The 19,114-nt window shown below is 47.3% G+C and overlaps 1 protein-coding gene across 1 annotated transcript in view; it reads left to right on the forward strand.

The window, feature by feature from the left end:
• LOC119444342 (glucose dehydrogenase [FAD, quinone]) overlaps positions 1-19,114 on the forward strand; it is an 86,829-nt gene that overhangs the window by 11,279 nt on the left and 56,436 nt on the right. Inside the window, exon 4 of the mRNA XM_049664549.1 lies at positions 1,427-1,508. Within this exon, the coding sequence (XP_049520506.1) occupies positions 1,427-1,508 (82 nt within the window). The remainder of the gene's footprint in view (positions 1-1,426; positions 1,509-19,114) is intronic.

The raw sequence follows: 19,114 nt of genomic DNA on the forward strand, positions 1-19,114 counted from the left end.
CGGAGCGGCGCGCACGACAGGTGGTGCGACAGCTGCATATTCCGCTGGGGGCGCCACGGTAGTTCCGCGGTAGTTCAAAGCATTGGGGTTTAGGGACAGTGAAGGCAAAATAGACTTTAACCGGGTAGAAAGAACCAAATGGTGGTTATCTGATTGGTGGCTAAAATCAAGGCAGGGGTGAAACTTCACCCACCACAATGTACAAAATATGTTAATAGTCATGGCTAGGTGGCGTATGCCACCGCCCGATTTAAAGGGTTCAACCTCATCCATGCATCCATCCGGTATCAAAATGACGAAACGCGCGCGCCTCATTCTCTCGCTTTAATTCTCTCTCCTGTGCGGCGCCGCGATGAGTGCTCGAGGCGCTGCCGCGAAACGGGAGCGGCGACGTGGCGATCCCGAATTTCGGGCTCGCGAAGCCGAAAGGAAAGGTGAACGGCGGCAAGCGCACCCTGATCTCCGGGCTCGGGAAGCCGAATCGAAACGTCAACGTCGAGCGGTGGATCCGGTGGATTCCTACGACCACAAACAACCGACCACCATTAGGGGAACGTGCATAGACCTGATCTTCGCAAACTTCAGAATGAAAACTCTGGAAGAGGAACCCTTGACGCTACACTTCACCGACCACAAGGCCGTCGTTTTCGAAGCGCCGCGTGCACCGACGCTAGGAATCGCATACGGTCTCTAAATAAATAAACAGGCAACCACCACGTTCTCTCTCTTCTCTTATACATTCTCATTCGTCCTCTCAATAAAATTACACCATCTCCCGCTCAAGCTAACCATCTCCCCGCTGCTTCGCATTCACGCATGGTTTCCTTTAGTGGGAGATGGTGCAATTTTTTAAATTGGTGTGTTGGCTTCACTTTACTGACGGCCACACCGAGGAACTGTGTAAGGTGTTTCTAAGCAAATTGTTACAGCCGCTACTGGCGAAGTGGACCGGGGACCTGAATGAAACTGTGGAGCGGTTAAAGCTAGCCTGCAAGCCTCCGTCATGGAAGGTAGTACGATTTTGAAGCTGTTGAACGAGGCACTTTTCCGTGGCTTCACATCGTGTAAATAAATAAAATAACAATTGGCACAGTGTCACAAAAGAGCGCGTAATCCAAGCGCGCGCCGAGTGTCACACAAGCCAGCGAAAGAACACGCCGGCCCCGCGGTACAGTGGCTAGAATAGGGGAATGGGAAGAGGATGAAGACGAAGTGAACTGAGCAAGCGTAGCTTCTTGCCTTGCTGCGATAGTTTTGTCATAATACAGGCTTAATTGTGCTTCTTTGACGAGAAGACATCTGAAGCGATGACAGCCGGCACGTCATCGCTTGCGTCGAGCATGCCTCTTCGCACTCTATCCCCCAGTGATATAGTGTAAGGATCGCCACGTCGACATGAGATGTCCGGTTCCTGTTTCTCCAACAGTGACCCTATGGACTCCGACAACGACTACACCGTCGTGGAGGGCAAGCGACTGAAGAGGAAATACCGCAGGACAACCAAAGATGTGAGTGAGCAGCGCCCCAATGTACCGTCTACACCAACTTAGAGGATTGCTTTTGTACCTCTCGATGTGTCTAAGAATTTAAATTCCGTGCACAGACAGGTAGTCAACACCTACCTTGGTAATGTAGCTCCGAAAGGAATTAACGAAGTGCGCTTCAACACCAGAAAAAACGTAGTCACAGTGGAAGTAGTAACGCAAGCCGCCCTAGAAAAATTGAAAACCGTGCGCATACTAGGACACATAGAAGTCCGGTCGTTCATTGTGCACAGTGGTCACACTAGGGCAGGCGTTATTTCCGATGTCGTGATTGACATCAGCGACGAAGAGTTCCAAAGGCTTCTGTCTTCAACAGTGAAGGTCCTCGACTTTCATCGCTTCGGTCGCTCGACGAGCGTCAAGCTTCTTTTCAAGGGACACACGCTACCTGATCATGTCAAGGTGGGCTATGTGAGGCACCCGGTGCGTCCTTATGTGCCCCGACCAATGCAGTGTCACAAGTGCCTAAAGCTAGGCCATGTCAGCGCTGTCTGCACAGGCCAGACTGCATGCCTCCGCTGTGGCGGCAGCCATGACATATCTTCATGCACAGTAAAAGAAATGAAGTGCTTGAATTGTGGTGGACCCCACGAGGCCAATTCCAAGGATTGCCCTAAACAGAAAAATGAGATTAAAATACTGAACCAAATGAGCAAGACAAGTATGTCCCACAAAGACGCAGCAGCGTTAGTGAAAAACCGGAGGAGACGATCACGTCGTCGACGTGGGCAAGCTGTAGGTGCAAACGAGAGCTCCTTGGCTCCAATTCCACAGGTCCAGCAGAAGGTAGTTCAATCGGCCTCGATCGATCTCTCCGAGCCATTGCTTCAAGCGAGCCTCACAAGCCCGGATTCGAATATATGGCCATGCTTGCCGCAGCGTAAACGGGCCTTAGACTGTCAGCGCGAGCAAGGACAATGCACTGAAAAATCACCGTTGGACTCTGTCATCAAAGCGATGCTGCGTCAAATAATCTACGCCCTGCAGCTGCTACTGACTGGTTTAAATACGCCAGTGGCTCTAACAGCTGCAAAAATTATGCAAGCTATAGACAGTCTTCTGGCTACACTGTAGTAGCATCTACCTCTGCCCGCGAAGGTGATTGTGCTGTTCTGGGAAGTCATCGTGTTCACCATACCAGCATCATCCTTCCTCTTCACATCCTATCTCTGTTATTCCCCCAACCCCCTTCCCCAGCGTGGAGTAGCAGGCTAGAGGCACTTCACTCAGGCCGACCTCTCCACCTTTCTGCCATTAAAACGTCTCTCTCTCTCTCTCTCTCTCTCAGAATAGGGGAAGTGTGATTACCGCCCGGCGGCTCCTATGGCAACCGCCGTCGCCGCCTTGTGATGCATCCGCCGGGGGACGCTCGCACTCGTTTAATGATAATCAGGGCAGCGAGCATAGGATACAGGAGGTTACGCTGGAGGTGGTGGATAAGTACAAATATCTTGGAGTGTGGATAAACAATGGGGCTGAGTACCTAACGGAACATGAAAAATATGTGACGGCTAAAGGTAGCAGAAATGCAGCTGTGATAAAAAATAGGGCACTGTGGAATTACAATAGGTACGAAGTGGTGAGAGGGATTTGGAAAGGGGTGATGGTCCCTAGTTTGACTTTCGGCAATGCGGTCCTGTGCATGAGATCAGAGGTTCGAGCAAGGTTGGAAGTTAAGCAGCGAAGGGTAGGTAGACTGGCTCTGGGAGCACATGGAAATACACCAAATCAGGGGTGCAGGGTGACATGGGATGGACGTCATTCGAGGGCAGGGAAGCCAGCAGCAAGATAGAATTTGAGGAGCGATTGAGAGAAAGGGCAGAAAAGCGGTGGGCAAGGAGAGTTTTCAGTTATTTGTAAATGAGGAATGTTGATACAAAATGGAGGAAGCTGACCAGAAAACTGTCAATCAAATATTTGGACTGCAGGAGGGGTGCAAACCAGGAAACAGCGGTTAAGAAAAAGGTTAAGGAAACAGAGAGGGGTCTGTGGAAAACGGGGATGCAGACGAAATCAGCACTTGGGAACATACCGAACTTTCAAGCAAGAAATTGCCAAAGAAAATATCTACGATAATTCTAGGAGAAGCTCTTTGTTGTTTGAAGCCAGGACGGGAGTATTGCGGACTAAGATGTACCGAGTCAAGTACCAAGGTAATAGACACGTTGTGCTGTGCGTGTGGAGAACAAGAGGAAACGGCTGAACACCTCATACTTTTCTGTAAAGGGCTTAACCCTACAGTGCAAGGCAACGGGGCTGATTTTTTTCAAAGCATCGGGGTTTAGGGACAGTGAAGGCAAAATAGACTTTAAGCGGGTAGAAATAACCAAACAGAGGTTATCTGATTGGTGGATAAAATCAAGGCAGGGGTGAAATTTCACCAGCCACAAAGTACAAAATAGGTTAATGGTCATGGCTAGGTGGCGCATGCCACCGCCCGGTTTAAAGGGTTCAGCCTCATCCATCGATCCATGCGGTGCGTGTGGAGAAGAGGAAACGACTAAACACCTCATACTTTTCTGCAAAGGGCTTAACCCTACAGTGCAAAGCAATGGGGCTGATTTTTTCAAAGCATTGGGGCTGATTTTTTTCAAAGCATTGGGGTTTAGGGACAGTGAAGGCAAAATAGACTTTAAGCGGGTAGAAATAACCAAACAGAGGTTATCTGATTGGTGGATAAAATCAAGGCAGGGGTGAAATTTCATCCACCACAAAGTACAAAATATGTTAATAGTCATGGCTAGGTGGCGTATGCCACCGCCCGGTTTAAAGGGTTCAGCCTCATCCATCCAACGTTTATAACTCGTTTATAACGACTCGTATATAACTCTCGTATATAACTAAACGACTCGTTTATAACGACTCGTAACGCACTCGTTTATACGTTTATAAAATCATAGGCAGTGGCACAAGGTAAATTTTTGAAAAAGAAAAATAATACTGAGAGGTATACAAAAATGCCAGATAAAGAACATGTATAGTATACCTGATTAAATCAAGCAGGCTAGGTGACTATTTGTCGCCGCCCCGTTTCAAAGGGGATGCCAATAAATCATCATCACGTCGAGCTAAGCGCGTGATACGAATTGGTCCGCGAGTTTCTCCTGCTTTCTGTTGGAAATTCTTGTGCGAATATGTTTCGTGCGGTGCTGACAAGTGCTCAGGGATGAGCCACCGTCAAAGTCACTGTTTTGTGCCTGGCTGCACGATGGTTACAAATCGTGCAAAAAGAAGTTGTCGCTCTTCGGGGTTGTACCCACAGTTTGCGCCTCCACAGAAAAAATCGCGAATCGACATGGCCTCACCCGACACATCGGATGAAGCACCCACGCTTGCCGCCAGCTCTGGATTAACAAAATGTGATCGGGCCGTCCAATCGGTGGGGTAGGCAGTTTTTTCTGGAACTTCCCTTTTTGTCGCATATAGCGTCTGCCTACCGGAGCCAATCATGAGCTTGCTTCACGCCCAAAAGCTTGTGCTGTTTCGTGGCGGGGACAGCATGATCGAACACCTGTTTGTACGTGGTGTCGAGCTCTCACTTGATGAGCACTGCGATCCTGCATCCCTCCTACAGGCTGTTGACAGCATGCAGCTCTGTTCTGGCGCAGCGTGGTCGGTGGAGTTCCCTCTTGCGCGCAGCTTCAACATGACAAGCTGGAATGAAAGCCTCTACCACACGAAGTGCAAGGGCCTTGAGAAGTGCTGCATCGCCTCCAAGTACCTCAGAAGACTACTGCTCAACGACAGGTGTCGAGCTAGGCACGATGGGGGCGAAATGCGAAAACACCCGTGTACTTAGATTTAGGTGCACGTTAAAGAACCCCACGTGGTCGAAATTTCCGGGGTCCCCCACTAAGGCGTGCCTCATAATCACAACTGGTTTTGGCACGTAACACCCCATAATTTAACTTTAATTTAATTTTGAGCTAGGCAGCTAAAGCGTAAGGAAAATTACGCCAGGAAGCTAAAGGCAGGGACCCAAGCTACGGTGCGTCGCCTAAGAGCCAAAGCGAAAAGCGTGGACGAGGCTCTGACGCAGCAGAAAAAGGCAAATCACGCGATTGAAGAAAGTGCACTGAAGAAGATCGACAAGCTCCCACCCAAACAGAAGGCAGCAATCATGCAGTGCTTTGAAGCTGCAAAACTTATCAATAATTGCACCATATTTTGCTTATAACATCGCAGTTTTCAAAGAAATGGTGCAAACGTGAAAATATTGAGCGAGCCGAGGCAGCTTTCTATGCAACATAATCATCGGTGCATGCCAATTAAAGGCAGTTACATATATTTAAGTGAAATCCAATCTTTCTTTAACGAACAACTCGGACTAAATTCATCATTGCAAGCAAGAACAGTTGTTTTCGTTCAAGCATGCGTTTATAGACAGTAATTTGCGCGTAAAATAAGACCGCAGTGAAGCAAAACTCGAGGCGTGTCTGCGCGGCCTCCGAGGTAAACATGCCAAGACGGCCCAGATCTCGCAAGCAAATGACGTGTTATACACGAATTTATAGGGCGCATATGTCGCTATAATGTTGCTGCGATCTTCGCGAACACGAGCGGCTGAGCAAGATGTGCCATTCGAGGTAAAGACAAGGAAATTCGCATCGCGAATCGGGGCGCTTATCCGGCTAGTCGATCATCAGGCCTGGTCGGGCGACGTGAATGTAGTGTGCCTCGATGCCAGCGCCGCCGTTCAGGGTGGTGCCATCCTTTGACCGCCCCCGCGCCGCCGCTTTCTCGCTGCGACGCCATCTTGAATCACAGCGAGCGGTTGCGAGTGCTTGGTGCCGGTGCTTAGTTCGAGACACAGTGCGCGCGGATGCTTCTCTGACGCTTCTACTTGCTGGACGTTGTTCAGCCGCATGAATGACAAGCTTGTCAAGTGCATCGAGTCGACATGACGGGATGTTGTGTTCCCAAGTGCACCGGATCGACGCGTTAAGGGCTTCGTTGTCTACGCTTCCCCCGGGACCCAGAGCGAAGGAAGAGATGGGAAGCCCAAGTAAAGCGGTATCACTGGAAGGCAACGGATAACTCCTACATTTGCGAGGTAAGTGTCAAGAAAGTTTAGACTATCGCACCGTGTTTTTCATTTAAATAAGAAAGTATTCTCTGATCCTCGCTCACGAACTAAGCACTGTACCGATGCTGTCTGAGTAGCCTATGGTTTGCGAGCGCGCGTCACATAGGCTTTTGCCGTTTTGATCGGCGCAGTCTATGCGAGTAGTACCCTTATTTTAAGGACTGCCAAAAATACTTCGCCGCGAAATAACCTTAGATTAGCTAGAAATCGTCTTGTAAACCACCTATTTTACTTTTTCACGGGAAGCACACATCGTGTGTCTCTTGTTTCTTTTTTTCCCCTCACTTTCTTTTTTCGCTACTGGTTATTTGGGACTAAAGAACGCAGTGCTTCTTCTAGGGAGAGCGGCTGTTGTGTACGTGGCAAGCGAAGCATTGTGATTTTCTCTATTCTCAGCAGATATCTTGCGGGTCTCAGGTTGTTACGTTATATAGCTGATTTTTAGACGAATATATTTGTAGCGTGGTGCTCGTAAGCCGATGGTCATTCGTGCTCATTCCCGATCGTAGTAGGTACTGTGACGGTTTTTAAATGCCTGTGCGCGGTATGCCCAGGTGTACTAGAGTTAAGGGGCATCATGGGACCAAAATGTTTCGGCGCTTTCTGGCATGGTGTCTGTTGTAGCCTGTGCATTTCTTCGAAACGTGTGAAGCGAGGTAATACAGCATTACTTCTGAGAAAATTTATTTTTAAGCGCTGTAATGGGTTCTCTGTATTTACAAGGCAACTTTTCATATGAATAATCACTTTTGTTGTTTTAGTTGTACTTAGAAACACTTTGAAGAGGACGAGTACGAGGGAAATCGACAGGATGGGCGCCGTCTGTTAAAGCATAGCCTCCTCGATAAACTCTGTGCCTGTCAAGACGCCGAGACAACAATAGGGAGGCGCCGTCGGCAGAGTTGCAAACTGCCGCCGCTCATTTCGCTGAGGGCGCCACCGACGTAGAGTGCCGTCGCGTCTCCCGTCTGCGCGACGCCGACTGTTTTAATTGCTGCGATCGTGGCACAACGATCCACTGGGTGACCAGAGCCTTGTTTATAGCGCGGTAGAACACCATAGTAGTGTCTCGAATACAGTCTGTGAAAGTGCGAGCGCGGTTGCAGCAACTGTAACGTAAAAGCGGATCGCGCGTCGCACGTAGCAAAAAAAAAAAAAGAACGAAAAAAAAACGCGAATTTGTTCATTGTGGTTAATACGCCCTTAGTTACCGTAGTAAAGTGCAGAAAGTACGCAAGTCGCCAAGCGTTCTTACAGATCTATCTTGTCAAAAACTTCTTGCGACGCTGCTCTATAGTGAGCCGTCCTTCTTATATTCTTCTTCTTCCTTCATTCTTATAGTGAGCCGTCCTTCGGGCCTCGGCGCACGTAAATTCTCTAGATTTTAAAGCAAAAAAAAATATCTAGGGACATTAGGCGCACGTTAGTAGCATACTATTTTTACGACTTTCAGACAAGTTTTCCCCAAGTTCTTTTGCATCAGATGAGCGTTGTGGCCGACGTGAATATTCATACCCAGAAACCTTTGCACTTTCTACCACGCCCGTGTGCCTTGGCGACCAGGAAAAATAGAAACAAGTATTTAAGGACCTAGAAAAAGCGCCGCATGCCTTGAATAAGCAAGATGCGAGCAAATATTTTATTGCAAACGCTTTGTTGAACGATGCATGCAGCTCAGACATACAAAATACCGAGATGCATACAGCTCAGACATACAAAATCCCGAGGGCGCCGCTTCTGTCACTATATGATTTGTCATTATATGCGTTGCTCGAAGTTACATGTATCCACGTGAAGAAGTTCATGGTGCTTCACCCGCACATGATGTCTGGGAACCAGCGTGGCCTCTTCGATTTTTTTTTTTTTTGACGTGATCGCACGTCAAAAGAATCTAGCAATCACGGTCGCTCAGCGTTAAGCTTAGGTCCACGATCACCCAAGAAAGTTTAAAATTTGTGGACCGTACCAACGCTGCTAGGTTTGACCGTAATGCACGAGAAAACTCGACAAAAACAATGCACCCGACTTGCGATCCCACAGCGGAGGTAACGGAGAGACGGAGACGCGGGCACACGGCAGGAGTCATGAGCTAGTCTACGTCGGTGGCGCCATCTCTCGGTAGAAACGACCAATAGGGAGAGGGAAAAGCGACGGCCGATCGAGCGCCGTTTGACAGGCACAGAGTTATCGAGGAGGCTATGGTTAAAGTCAACAGCCCTACATCATCATGGACTATATTTTCGAAGTGAAAAACATTGCTAATCTGTATGTGACTGTCTTAGTTTCATTTACGGTTTTTGTACGCGATATGTATGCAGTGTTGTTTATTTTTTTAATGTAGTTATCAGTGTTCTAATGGTTATTTATAAAATGTTCTGTACTCACCATCGATGTGTTTGGCTGATGCGACGTATTCGATAGTAGCTGATGTATTCTGGCTGGATATCTTGAGTAATACTACCCACGGTTGCGTTTTCTTGTTTGTATTCTTGTTTTCGATTTATATTGTGTGTAATAAGGTTGATGTACTCACTTGAACCCCCCCCCCTATGTAATGAATAAATTAAAAAAAAAACTCTCCCTATCTCGAATTGTGTGTGTCGAGCCTACCTTGCGAATTTTTTTTATCTCGTCTTTCAACATAACCTTCAGGCGCCACACAGTACATATAATTTTTCATGTACATATCTCTTTCATGATTGATTGTACTAGACATTATAAGTAAATGTATTTTGTGCATCGTTTGGTTTCCTGTGTGTACTACGCAAGATTGACACAGACAAGTTACGTTACATTTTTCTCTACAGCACTAACTAAACTTTATTTTCACATCGCAGTTATTTTTACACCAGCTTAATCCTGTCAGCACACAGTTCTGTGGGCAAAAAAAGCAAAATTGCGCGTAGATATCGTCAAACAATTGCAACGAACGCGAAGAGCACGCGCAACGCAAGGGAAACTAACCGCCGTGCGCGAGTGGCTGGCTACGGTAAAGGAGGCATGACGTGTAAACCAAAATACAACAGCGAAAAAGAAAAACTTCCACACACAGGGGTTCGCAAACCTTATATACCAAGCATCGAAGCGCAAAAAAATTGTGCGTATTTCAAACATACACACGGCATATTAAATGTGATTGAATTAGGCAACTAGGGGCATGTTCCCGGCGTAAATGTATGTTCCCATACATTTACGTTTTGGACCTTCGACGAATTAACGGCTATTGGTTATAAAGATGTGCAGATGCGATACCGATAAAAAATCCTCATCAATGCAAAGCACTTGGAAGTGCGCCGCGAGTAACACTATTTATGAACGCAAGCGTAGCTGAGTCTGAGCTCGTGTGATTCAATATGGCGGCGCCAACTGGGTTGTCTCCACCCTGAACGGCGGCGCTGGGCATCGAGACACCCTACGTGAATGCAAGCGTGAGCGGCGGGGCCTTCGTCACACTTCCCTATTCTAGCCACTGTACCCGCGGCAACTTCAACAGAGGGAGAGAGCCCATACGCCTCAAACAACAACGCGAACAACGGCGCCTGGACGTCTAGGCGAGCCTCGACGAAGCGACGTTAACCGGAGAGAGAGAGAGGACACGCGCGCGCCGAGACACCTTCTCACGCGCGAACAGTATTAGTCCTCATCAGCCCCCCTTGGCAAAGCTCCGACAGGAGCGGTCGAAGGAACGAGGAGTAGAAGCTTCCCAGGCTTTGGCCATGCTACGAGATCACGACTCCGATAGGAAGGTTCGAGAACGCCTGTGGAAGCTATAGACCTTTTCACAAACCGACCTTTGAGCAGCGCCATTGGCCGACACGGGCGACGTCTAGCGTCAGAACATGTTATGCCGCCATTTTGGACTGTGCGCCTTGCGAGAGCAGGCCGGCCGCACTTCGGTTGTGTGATCTTCGCCGCGCATTATTTCGATTGTTTTCTTCCACTTCGCTTGTCTTGTGCCGTTTGACTTGTCACATGTTTCACGTGCTCGCGTGAGCGCTCAGTGTAGTGTGCCATGGCAACAGCAAGCCCAGCCAGTGGATGTGGTGTTTCGTCGTCGGTAGCGGCGGCAGCCGCGTCTGCTTCGTCGAGACCTGGTGTGCTAGTCAGCGGTATATTTCACTGTTGTTGCTGGGAACATGTGACCGTATCGTCGATTGAATCTGATCACCATTATGTTTCGCGGTTGAGGGTTGCCTCATTTAGCGAAAGGAGGCGCGTACGTAGCTGTCGGGCTATGCTTAGAACCAGGCGCCGGCGGCCCGACGACGCGTGTCAGTGGTTGGTAGATATGCGGTGGTTACTCCATATGCTTCCGACGCAACTGAACAGCTCAATCATGCAAACTTTATTGGATCTGGTGCGGTGCAGGGTGCTTATAACCAAATGTCAAAGCTTAAGCGTGGCGATCGAGCAGCGCGGTACCTGCAGCGAACCGACGCGCGACAGTGATCACAGATGCCAGCGCAACTGATATAGCCCAGGTACTAGATTTTTATTTTATTGCGATAGCAATTATATGGACACTTCAACCGGATTCTGCCGTCGCCGTGAGGTTCCCTATAGATAAAATCTTCGCCGCGCGCCGTATGCCCGAGCGGAAGCGTGCGGGGAGGCGCGCTATCACGGAGAGCGAACGCACTCAATCACCCACGCGCAAGCAAGGAAGCGGGAAGCCAGCGCCGGAGGGAGCGCGGGGGGGGGGGGGGGGCGCACTTCTACTCTGCCAGCAACCGCGCTCGTCGCTCGCCCGCACCGTCTCTTATCTCCACACGGCTCTGACCTTTATGCGCCGTGCATTCGCCGCTCAGTTTCCGTTGAAGCGATAGACCGCACGTACCTTCGCCGCCGGCGGCGTATGCGTTCGCTGCCAGCGTTTTGACAGTCGTTGTCTGCAGTCATTCAGTGTGATCTATTCATGTTTGTTTGTGCGCGCTCACACCACGCTTGTTCATTTAGTTAGTAATAGTCAGGCCACATTTTCCAACGCATGCTACACATGCAATGCTGCCCGGATCGGCAGTGCAGCACTACAGGTGTGCCCCTTCGCACGCGCTGCCCACGGGAAGCGCTTCTCATCAACACCACCTAGGGTGCCTCGATGCCCAGCGACGCCGTCCAGGGTGGAGACAACCCCGCTGGCGCCGCCATATTGTGTCACACGAGCTGAGACTCAGCTACGCTTGCGTTCATAAAGTGTTACTCGCGGCGCGCTTCCAAGTGCTTTGCCTTGATGAGGATTTTTTTATCGGTGTCCCATCTGCATATCTTTATAACCAATAGCCGTTAACTCGTCGAAGGTCGAAGACGTAAATGTATGGCGCCGGGAACATGCCCCAAGTTGCCTAATTCAATCACATTTAATATGCCGTGTGTATGTTTAAAATACGCACTATTTTTTTTGCGCTTCTATGCTTGGTATATAAGGTTTGCGACCCCCTGTGTGTGGAAGTTTTTCTTTTTCGCTGTTGTATTTTGGTTTACACGTCACGCCTCCTTTACCGTAGCCAGCCACTCGCGCACGGCGGTTAGTTTCCCTTGCGTTGCGCGTGCTCTTCGCGTTCGTTGCAATTATTTGACGATATCTACGCGCAATTTTTGCTTTTTTTGCCCACAAAACTGTGTGCTGACAGGATTAAGCTGGTGTAAAAATAACTGCGATGTGAAAATAAGGTTTAGTTAGTGCTGTAGAGAAAAATGTAACGTAACTTGTCTGTGTCAATCTTGCGTAGTACACACAAGAAATCAAACGATGCACAAAATACATTTACTTATAATGGCTAGTACAATCAATCATGAAAGAGATATGTACATGAAAAATTATATGTACTGTGTGGCGCCTGAAGGTTATGTTGAAAGACGAGATAAAAAAATTAATTCGCAAGGTAGGCTCGACACACAATTCGGGATAGAGTTTTTTTTTTAATTCATTACATGGGGGGGGGGGGGTTCAAGTGAGTACATCAACCTTATTACACACAATATAAATCGAAAACAAGAATGCAAACAAGAAAACGCAACCGCGGGTAATATTAATCAAGATATCCAGCCAGATATCCAGCCAGAATACATACATCAGCTACCATCGAATACGTCGCATCAGCCAAACACATCGATGGCGAGTACAGAACATTTCATAAATAACCATTAGAACACTGATAACTACATTGAAAAAATAAACAACACTGCATACATATCACGTACAAAAACCGTAAATGAAACTAAGACAGTCAAATACAGAGTAGCAATGTTCTTCGCTTCGAAAATATAGTCCATGATGATGTAGGGCTGTTGACTTTAACAGACGGCGCCCATCCTGTCGATTTCCCTCGTACTGGTCCTCTTCAAAGTGTTTCTAAGTACAGGTAAAACAACAAAAGTGATTATTGATATGAAAAGTTGCCTTGTAAATACAGAGAACCCATTACAGTGCTTAAAAATAAATTTTAGCAGAAGCAATGCTGTATATTACCTCGCTTCACACGTTTCGAAGAAATGCACAGGCTACAACAGACACCATGCCAGAAAGCGCCGAAACATTTTGGTCCCATGATGCCCCTTAACTCTACTACACCTGGGCATACCGTGCACAGGCATTTAAATACCGTCACAGTACCCACTACGATCGGGAATGAGCACGAATGACCATCGGTTTACGATCACCACGCTACAAATATGTACAAGTCTAAAAACTCAGCTATGTAACGTAACACCCTGAGGTCCGCAAGATATCTCCTGAGAAATCAGAGAAAATCACAATGTTTCGCTTACCACGTACAAAACAGCCGCTCTCCCCAGACGAAGCACTGCGTTCTTTAGTCCCAAATAACCAGTACCGAAAAAAAAAAAAAGAAACAAGAGACACACACGATGTGTGCTTCCCGTGAAAAAGGAAAATAGGTGGCTTACGTGACGATTCGTAGCTAATGTAAGACTATTTCGCGGCTAAGCATCTTCGTCAGTCCTTAAAATAAGGGTACAGACTGCGCCCATCAAAACGAAAAAAGCCTATGCGACGCGCGCTCGCAAACCATACGCTACTCAGACAGCATCAGTGCAGTGCTTACTTAGTTCGTGAGCGAACGTAGGTACGTGAGCGAGGATCAGAGAATACTTTCTTATTTAAATGAAAAACACGGTGCGGTAGCCTAAACATTCTTGACACTTACCTCGCAAATGCAGGAGTTATCCGTTGCCTTCCAGTGATCGCGCTTTACTTGGGCTTCCCATCTCTTCCGTCGCTCTGGGTCCCGGGGGAAGCGAAAACAACGCAGTCCTTTACGCGTCGATCCGGCGCACTTGGGAACACAACAGCCCGTCATGTCGACACGATGTACTTGATAGCTTGTCAGTCATGCGGCTGAACACTGTCTATCAAGTAGAAGCGTCCGCGAAGCATCCGCGCGCACTGTGCCTCGAACTCAGCACCGGCACCAAGCAATCGCAACGGCTCGCTGTGACACAATATGGCGTCGCAGCGAGAAAGCGGCGGCGCGGGGGCGGTCAAAGGTTGGCACCACCCTGAACGGCGGCGCTGGCATCGAGGCACCCTAACACCACCGTTTCACACGCGCCTTCTCGTGGTCATCGAGTCTCTCTTCATGTCGGTCTACTTACGCCGCAGCACACGTGCTTACTTAATCAGCTCATGTTTACTACAATTCATATTGCTACCAAAGCCACTCACCTTACCTCGTATGACATTGCTGTGTTGCTATCGCATTCATTGCTTCGCCCTTAGAGCGAAACTGAGACATTTTTAGTATTTATTTATTTATACATACTGTCAATCCCAATAGGGATTACAGGACTTGTTATAAATATATATTTGTTTACCTATTTTTACGTTTGTTTACCTGGTATGGCTTTTCTTTCGAATGTCTGAATTTGGAACAAGCTTCGCCAACGGTGAACCTTAACGTAGATCGTGCGCGAAGTTTGTACTGAAGATATCGCGTACGGCACGAATTGTTCGTGTGCGCTATCTCTGAAGCGAAATAAGCTAATAATATTGCAGCGTTAGGGCCGTCTCTGCTCTTTCTCTTGTTTCCCTTACACCATCTCACTATGCTATATCCATAATAAAGTAATGTCGAGTCTTAACAATTGTCGAATAAATACATATGCATATGACTGTAAACCACTACTGACCGTGAGTGAAAAGCGCTTAGTGGTCAGCGAAGCGGTCACTGCACGCATGTAAGTATTTCACTTGATCGACTGTGCGAATAATTTGTTTTTTTTTTTCGTTACTGTTATTCTTGCAAGCATGATGCTATTGTCCGCGTACCCATGCGAATACCGTTTTTTGCGTTCTTACTTGGGCGGGCTCATTTAGCGCGTTTCTACGCCACGCACAGTTAGCGCATTACGGTTCCCAAACACTAGCACTAGCGCTAGGCCGCGCTGATGAGGTTGACACGTTTGTTTTCGCATTCTCTTCCTGCCCAAGTACATAGAAAACGCCCGAAGAAGGGTGAGCTCGATGCAGCACCACACTGTTGAATTTAAGTATTCAAGCTCTTAGACTGGGAAGAATTAGGAGTGAGGATCGACGGCCGAATATCTCAGCAACCTTCGGTTTGCAGATGACATTGTCCTATTGAGCAACAATGGAGAGGAATTACAACAAATGATTGAGGACCTTCATCGAGAAAGTCTAAGAATTGGGTTGAAGATGAATATGCAGAAGACAAAGATAATGTTCAATAGCCTGGCAAGGAGAACAAGAATTCAGGATCGCCAGTCAGCCTCTAGAGTCTGTAAAGGAATATGTTTATCTAGGTCAATTACTCACAGGGGACCCTGATCACGAGAAAGAAATTTACAGAAGAATAAAATTGGGTTGGAGTGCATACGGCAGGCATTGCCAAATGCTGACTGGGAGCTTACCACTGTCGTTGAAAAGAAAAGTGTACAATCATTGCATTCTACCGGTGCTAACATATGGGGCAGAAACTTGGAGGTTAACAAAGAAGCTCGAGAACAAGTTAAGGACCGCACAAAGAGCGATAGAACGAAAAATCTTAGGAGTAACGTTAAGAGATAGGAAGAGAGCGGTGTGGATCAGAGAACAAACGGGGGTAGACGATATTCTAGTTGACATTAAGCGGAAGAAATGGAGCTGGGCAGGCCACGTAATGCGTAGGATGGATAACCGGTGGACCATTAGGGTTACAGAATGGATACCAAGAGAAGGGAAGCGCAGTCGAGGACGGCAGAAAGTCAGGTGGGATGATGAGGTTAGGAAACTCGCAGGCGCAAGTTGGAATACGCTAGCGCAAGACAGGGGTAATTGGAGATCGCAGGGAGAGGCCTTCGTCCTGCAGTGGACATAAATATAGGCTGATGATGATGATTATGGGCAGGGCTGCGCAAGGTGCGTGTGAACGCAGAGACAATGTTTTGGTGGACACAGGGTCTGCATACATCTTCCATAGGACACGATTTTTTCAGATCGTTGCGTAGTGTATTTACTGACTATTTCTCTCGCAGAATGCTCCAATTTGTCTTATACCGGTGTCACACGGCCACTTTTGATAGCGATCGAGACCAATCTGGATCGGAATGTTCGACCGCGATTGGCTCCCTTCCGCAGATTCAGCAAAGAAGCCAATCGCGACCAAGAAATTCGACCCATATCGGGCTCGATCACGATCAAAAGTGCGCCGTGTGACCCTCGTATTAGGCACTGCAATGAAGTCGTGTTTGAAAGAATAACAAATGTAGCCTCTGCCACTATATACGAGAAAATATTGCATCGAAGAGCTGACAATTCTCGCAACCTATTGGGAAATGCGCCGAAAAAAGTTTACCAAAACGCGTTGTTTTACTGATGTGTGCATTGGTTCACATTACACTGAAATGCCAAGTCCTCAGGTGATGCAGGAAACCGGCGAAGCGTGAACATACCATCGTGGCAGTGGTCTCGCGGAGTGCTGTGTTGTGGACACACTTAGTTCCCCAAAATCGTTATTTTCCGCTGGTTGTTTGTGCACCCATAAACTGCACAGTGCTGGCCTGTAGCCGCTTGATGAGTATATATGTCATTATATACGAGCGTAAGTCATTCGTGACAAAAATAAACGGAAACATCGAATGAAAGCTACCACTTCAGCAATGCAAGCGCAAGGCAAGCTCACAGTCCAGACCGAACAGGCAACACTGACACATACTCTCCACGTCAGACCGTCGGAAGCGCCCTCGTGAAAACTAGAGTGTACTAGAATATGGTCGAGTGGGACGAGCGGCTGGGGCGGCGCATGCTTTGCAGTGAGGCGCCCGACTTGGAAAAATATTGGGGCGGCGCTGCGGTCGAAGTGGATTGGGCCGCATCAAGGTCGCGCCATTGGAAACGGCTGGCGATACTGCTCGGCAGGGTCATTCGTACTACTTCGCGCGCTGGTATTTGCGTTCAGACCGATCAAATGGGGTTCATAATTGCATATGACATGTATTTATGCCTTAAGAATAAATTCCTTTCCTTTATCTTCTTTCTTTATTTTTTATTATTTTCTAATGCCATTCGGTGATTGCGCGTGCATTGCGGCCGCAGTGTCGGCTTTCATTCTACTATACTATTGTACGGTTCCCTTTGGAGAAAAAATATTTTTCTCGTTCTTCAAGCAGCATGTATCTCTCGTGTGTATTGTTGCGCATATAGTTTTCTATCAGTAGGTCTTGCGAAAAGCTGAGGAAACAATTGTAACATATGTAACCTTCCTGCTTGCCGCTTCAAACAAGTAAAGCATATCTGCCCCATCCCGCGCCTTGTACTTAGATTTACGGGACTCATTGGTATAGATTAAAAAAAAGTAAACTGCAGTGCAACATTCCAATCAAGTTTCCGCCTTTCTCGCGTAACAGAATGCGGAGTAATTGGTACGGGGTCATACATTTATTGCAGCCGTGGACCTCGCGCGCCGAAAACGGTTTTAGTTAGCCATTCTATATGCTAATCTTTGGCCGTAAGCCGTACGTGGAATTCTTTTTCCAGTCGATACTTCAAAAAATAAAAAAGAAAGAAAGCCTGCGCGGTAGCCTAATTAGTGCCTATATCGTGGATACGGCGTTGCGCTGCTAATTCGGGAGCTCGCGGGCTCAATCCAAGTCGCGGAATTCAATGGGAACGAAATGGAAAAAGACTCGTGTACTTCTATTTAGGTTCGCGTTGAAGAACCCCAGGTGGCAAAAACTAAACCGGGTGCCTCATAATCATATCGTGGTTTTGTCACGTAAAACGCAAGAAAAGAAAAAAGCAGGTGTCTGCGTTCTTCGGCTTATTTCTGGGGGTGTAAACAACATAAATTATTCTCGAGCCTGATTTCCCCAAAAAACATGTTACGCTCACCCTATATTTCATGCGTAAATGTAATGCCGTTCCCAAATGTATGACCGCTCAACTCTGCAGCTTGTATATTATAAACGGCTGCGTTCAGTTATCTCGTGCACTATCATAACGACCATAATAAAACAAAGGAACGGCATGTCTCACATACACGTAGAGATATGTACAGATCTGTTGCGTTCGTTGAAGAAGATAAGTGTGGTACCACATGGGGCACTCAGTTTTAATGGGCTGCAAACATGGTGAGACTGGACCTCCCGTCCGTTAACTCTCTCAGGAACTGCGCCTATGCGCAACAGCCACGACTCTCCGGCAGCAAAATCATTCGGAATAACAGTCCTCACTTGCATGCAGTCACTCACCTTTGAAATTTCAATAGTGCTGGCATGCGTTACATTCGAAACACACACACACACACACACACACACACACACACACACACACACACACACACACACACACACACACACACACACACACACCACACACACACACACACACACACACACACACACACCACACACACACACACACACAACACACACACACACACACACACACACACACACACACACACCACACACACACACACACACACACACACACACACACACACACACACACACACAGGATGGTTTTGCCTGCTATGAATATTATTTCTACGAATGAGTTTTATTTCTAGTATTCACTAATAAGTGTGTTTGTTATTGCAAACACGTGCGCTTATTCCGGCCGGGAGTTCTCTTTTTCAATTATTGCATTTATAATATTTGTTATTTTCCATTACATATATATATCGTAAATATATATGTCTATGTACCCTTTGATTTAATTACCTAGAAATACATTGATCATTCTTCGCGCCACGCAGGTAATAAACCTGGTTTATTTCGCTGTAATATTGTTTTCTTCGATTATTGTCCCTGATCAATATCCACCAACAAGAAGCGCGTGTAAAATGACACGATATCCATAATAAATTTTCTTACGTAGCTTCATGTTGCACAGATACCAGTTACTTTGGAAGACAGTGGTAAAAAAGTGTCGCAGTTTCACCTGAACGGTGAAGCACCAATTGCGATAGCAAACTTGTAGAGAGCTATACGCGAGTAATGATATTAGCTTTATACGCTGTATAAA

The sequence above is a fragment of the Dermacentor silvarum genome, chromosome 3 (assembly GCF_013339745.2).
Source record: "Dermacentor silvarum isolate Dsil-2018 chromosome 3, BIME_Dsil_1.4, whole genome shotgun sequence".
Taxonomy (NCBI): domain Eukaryota; kingdom Metazoa; phylum Arthropoda; class Arachnida; order Ixodida; family Ixodidae; genus Dermacentor; species Dermacentor silvarum.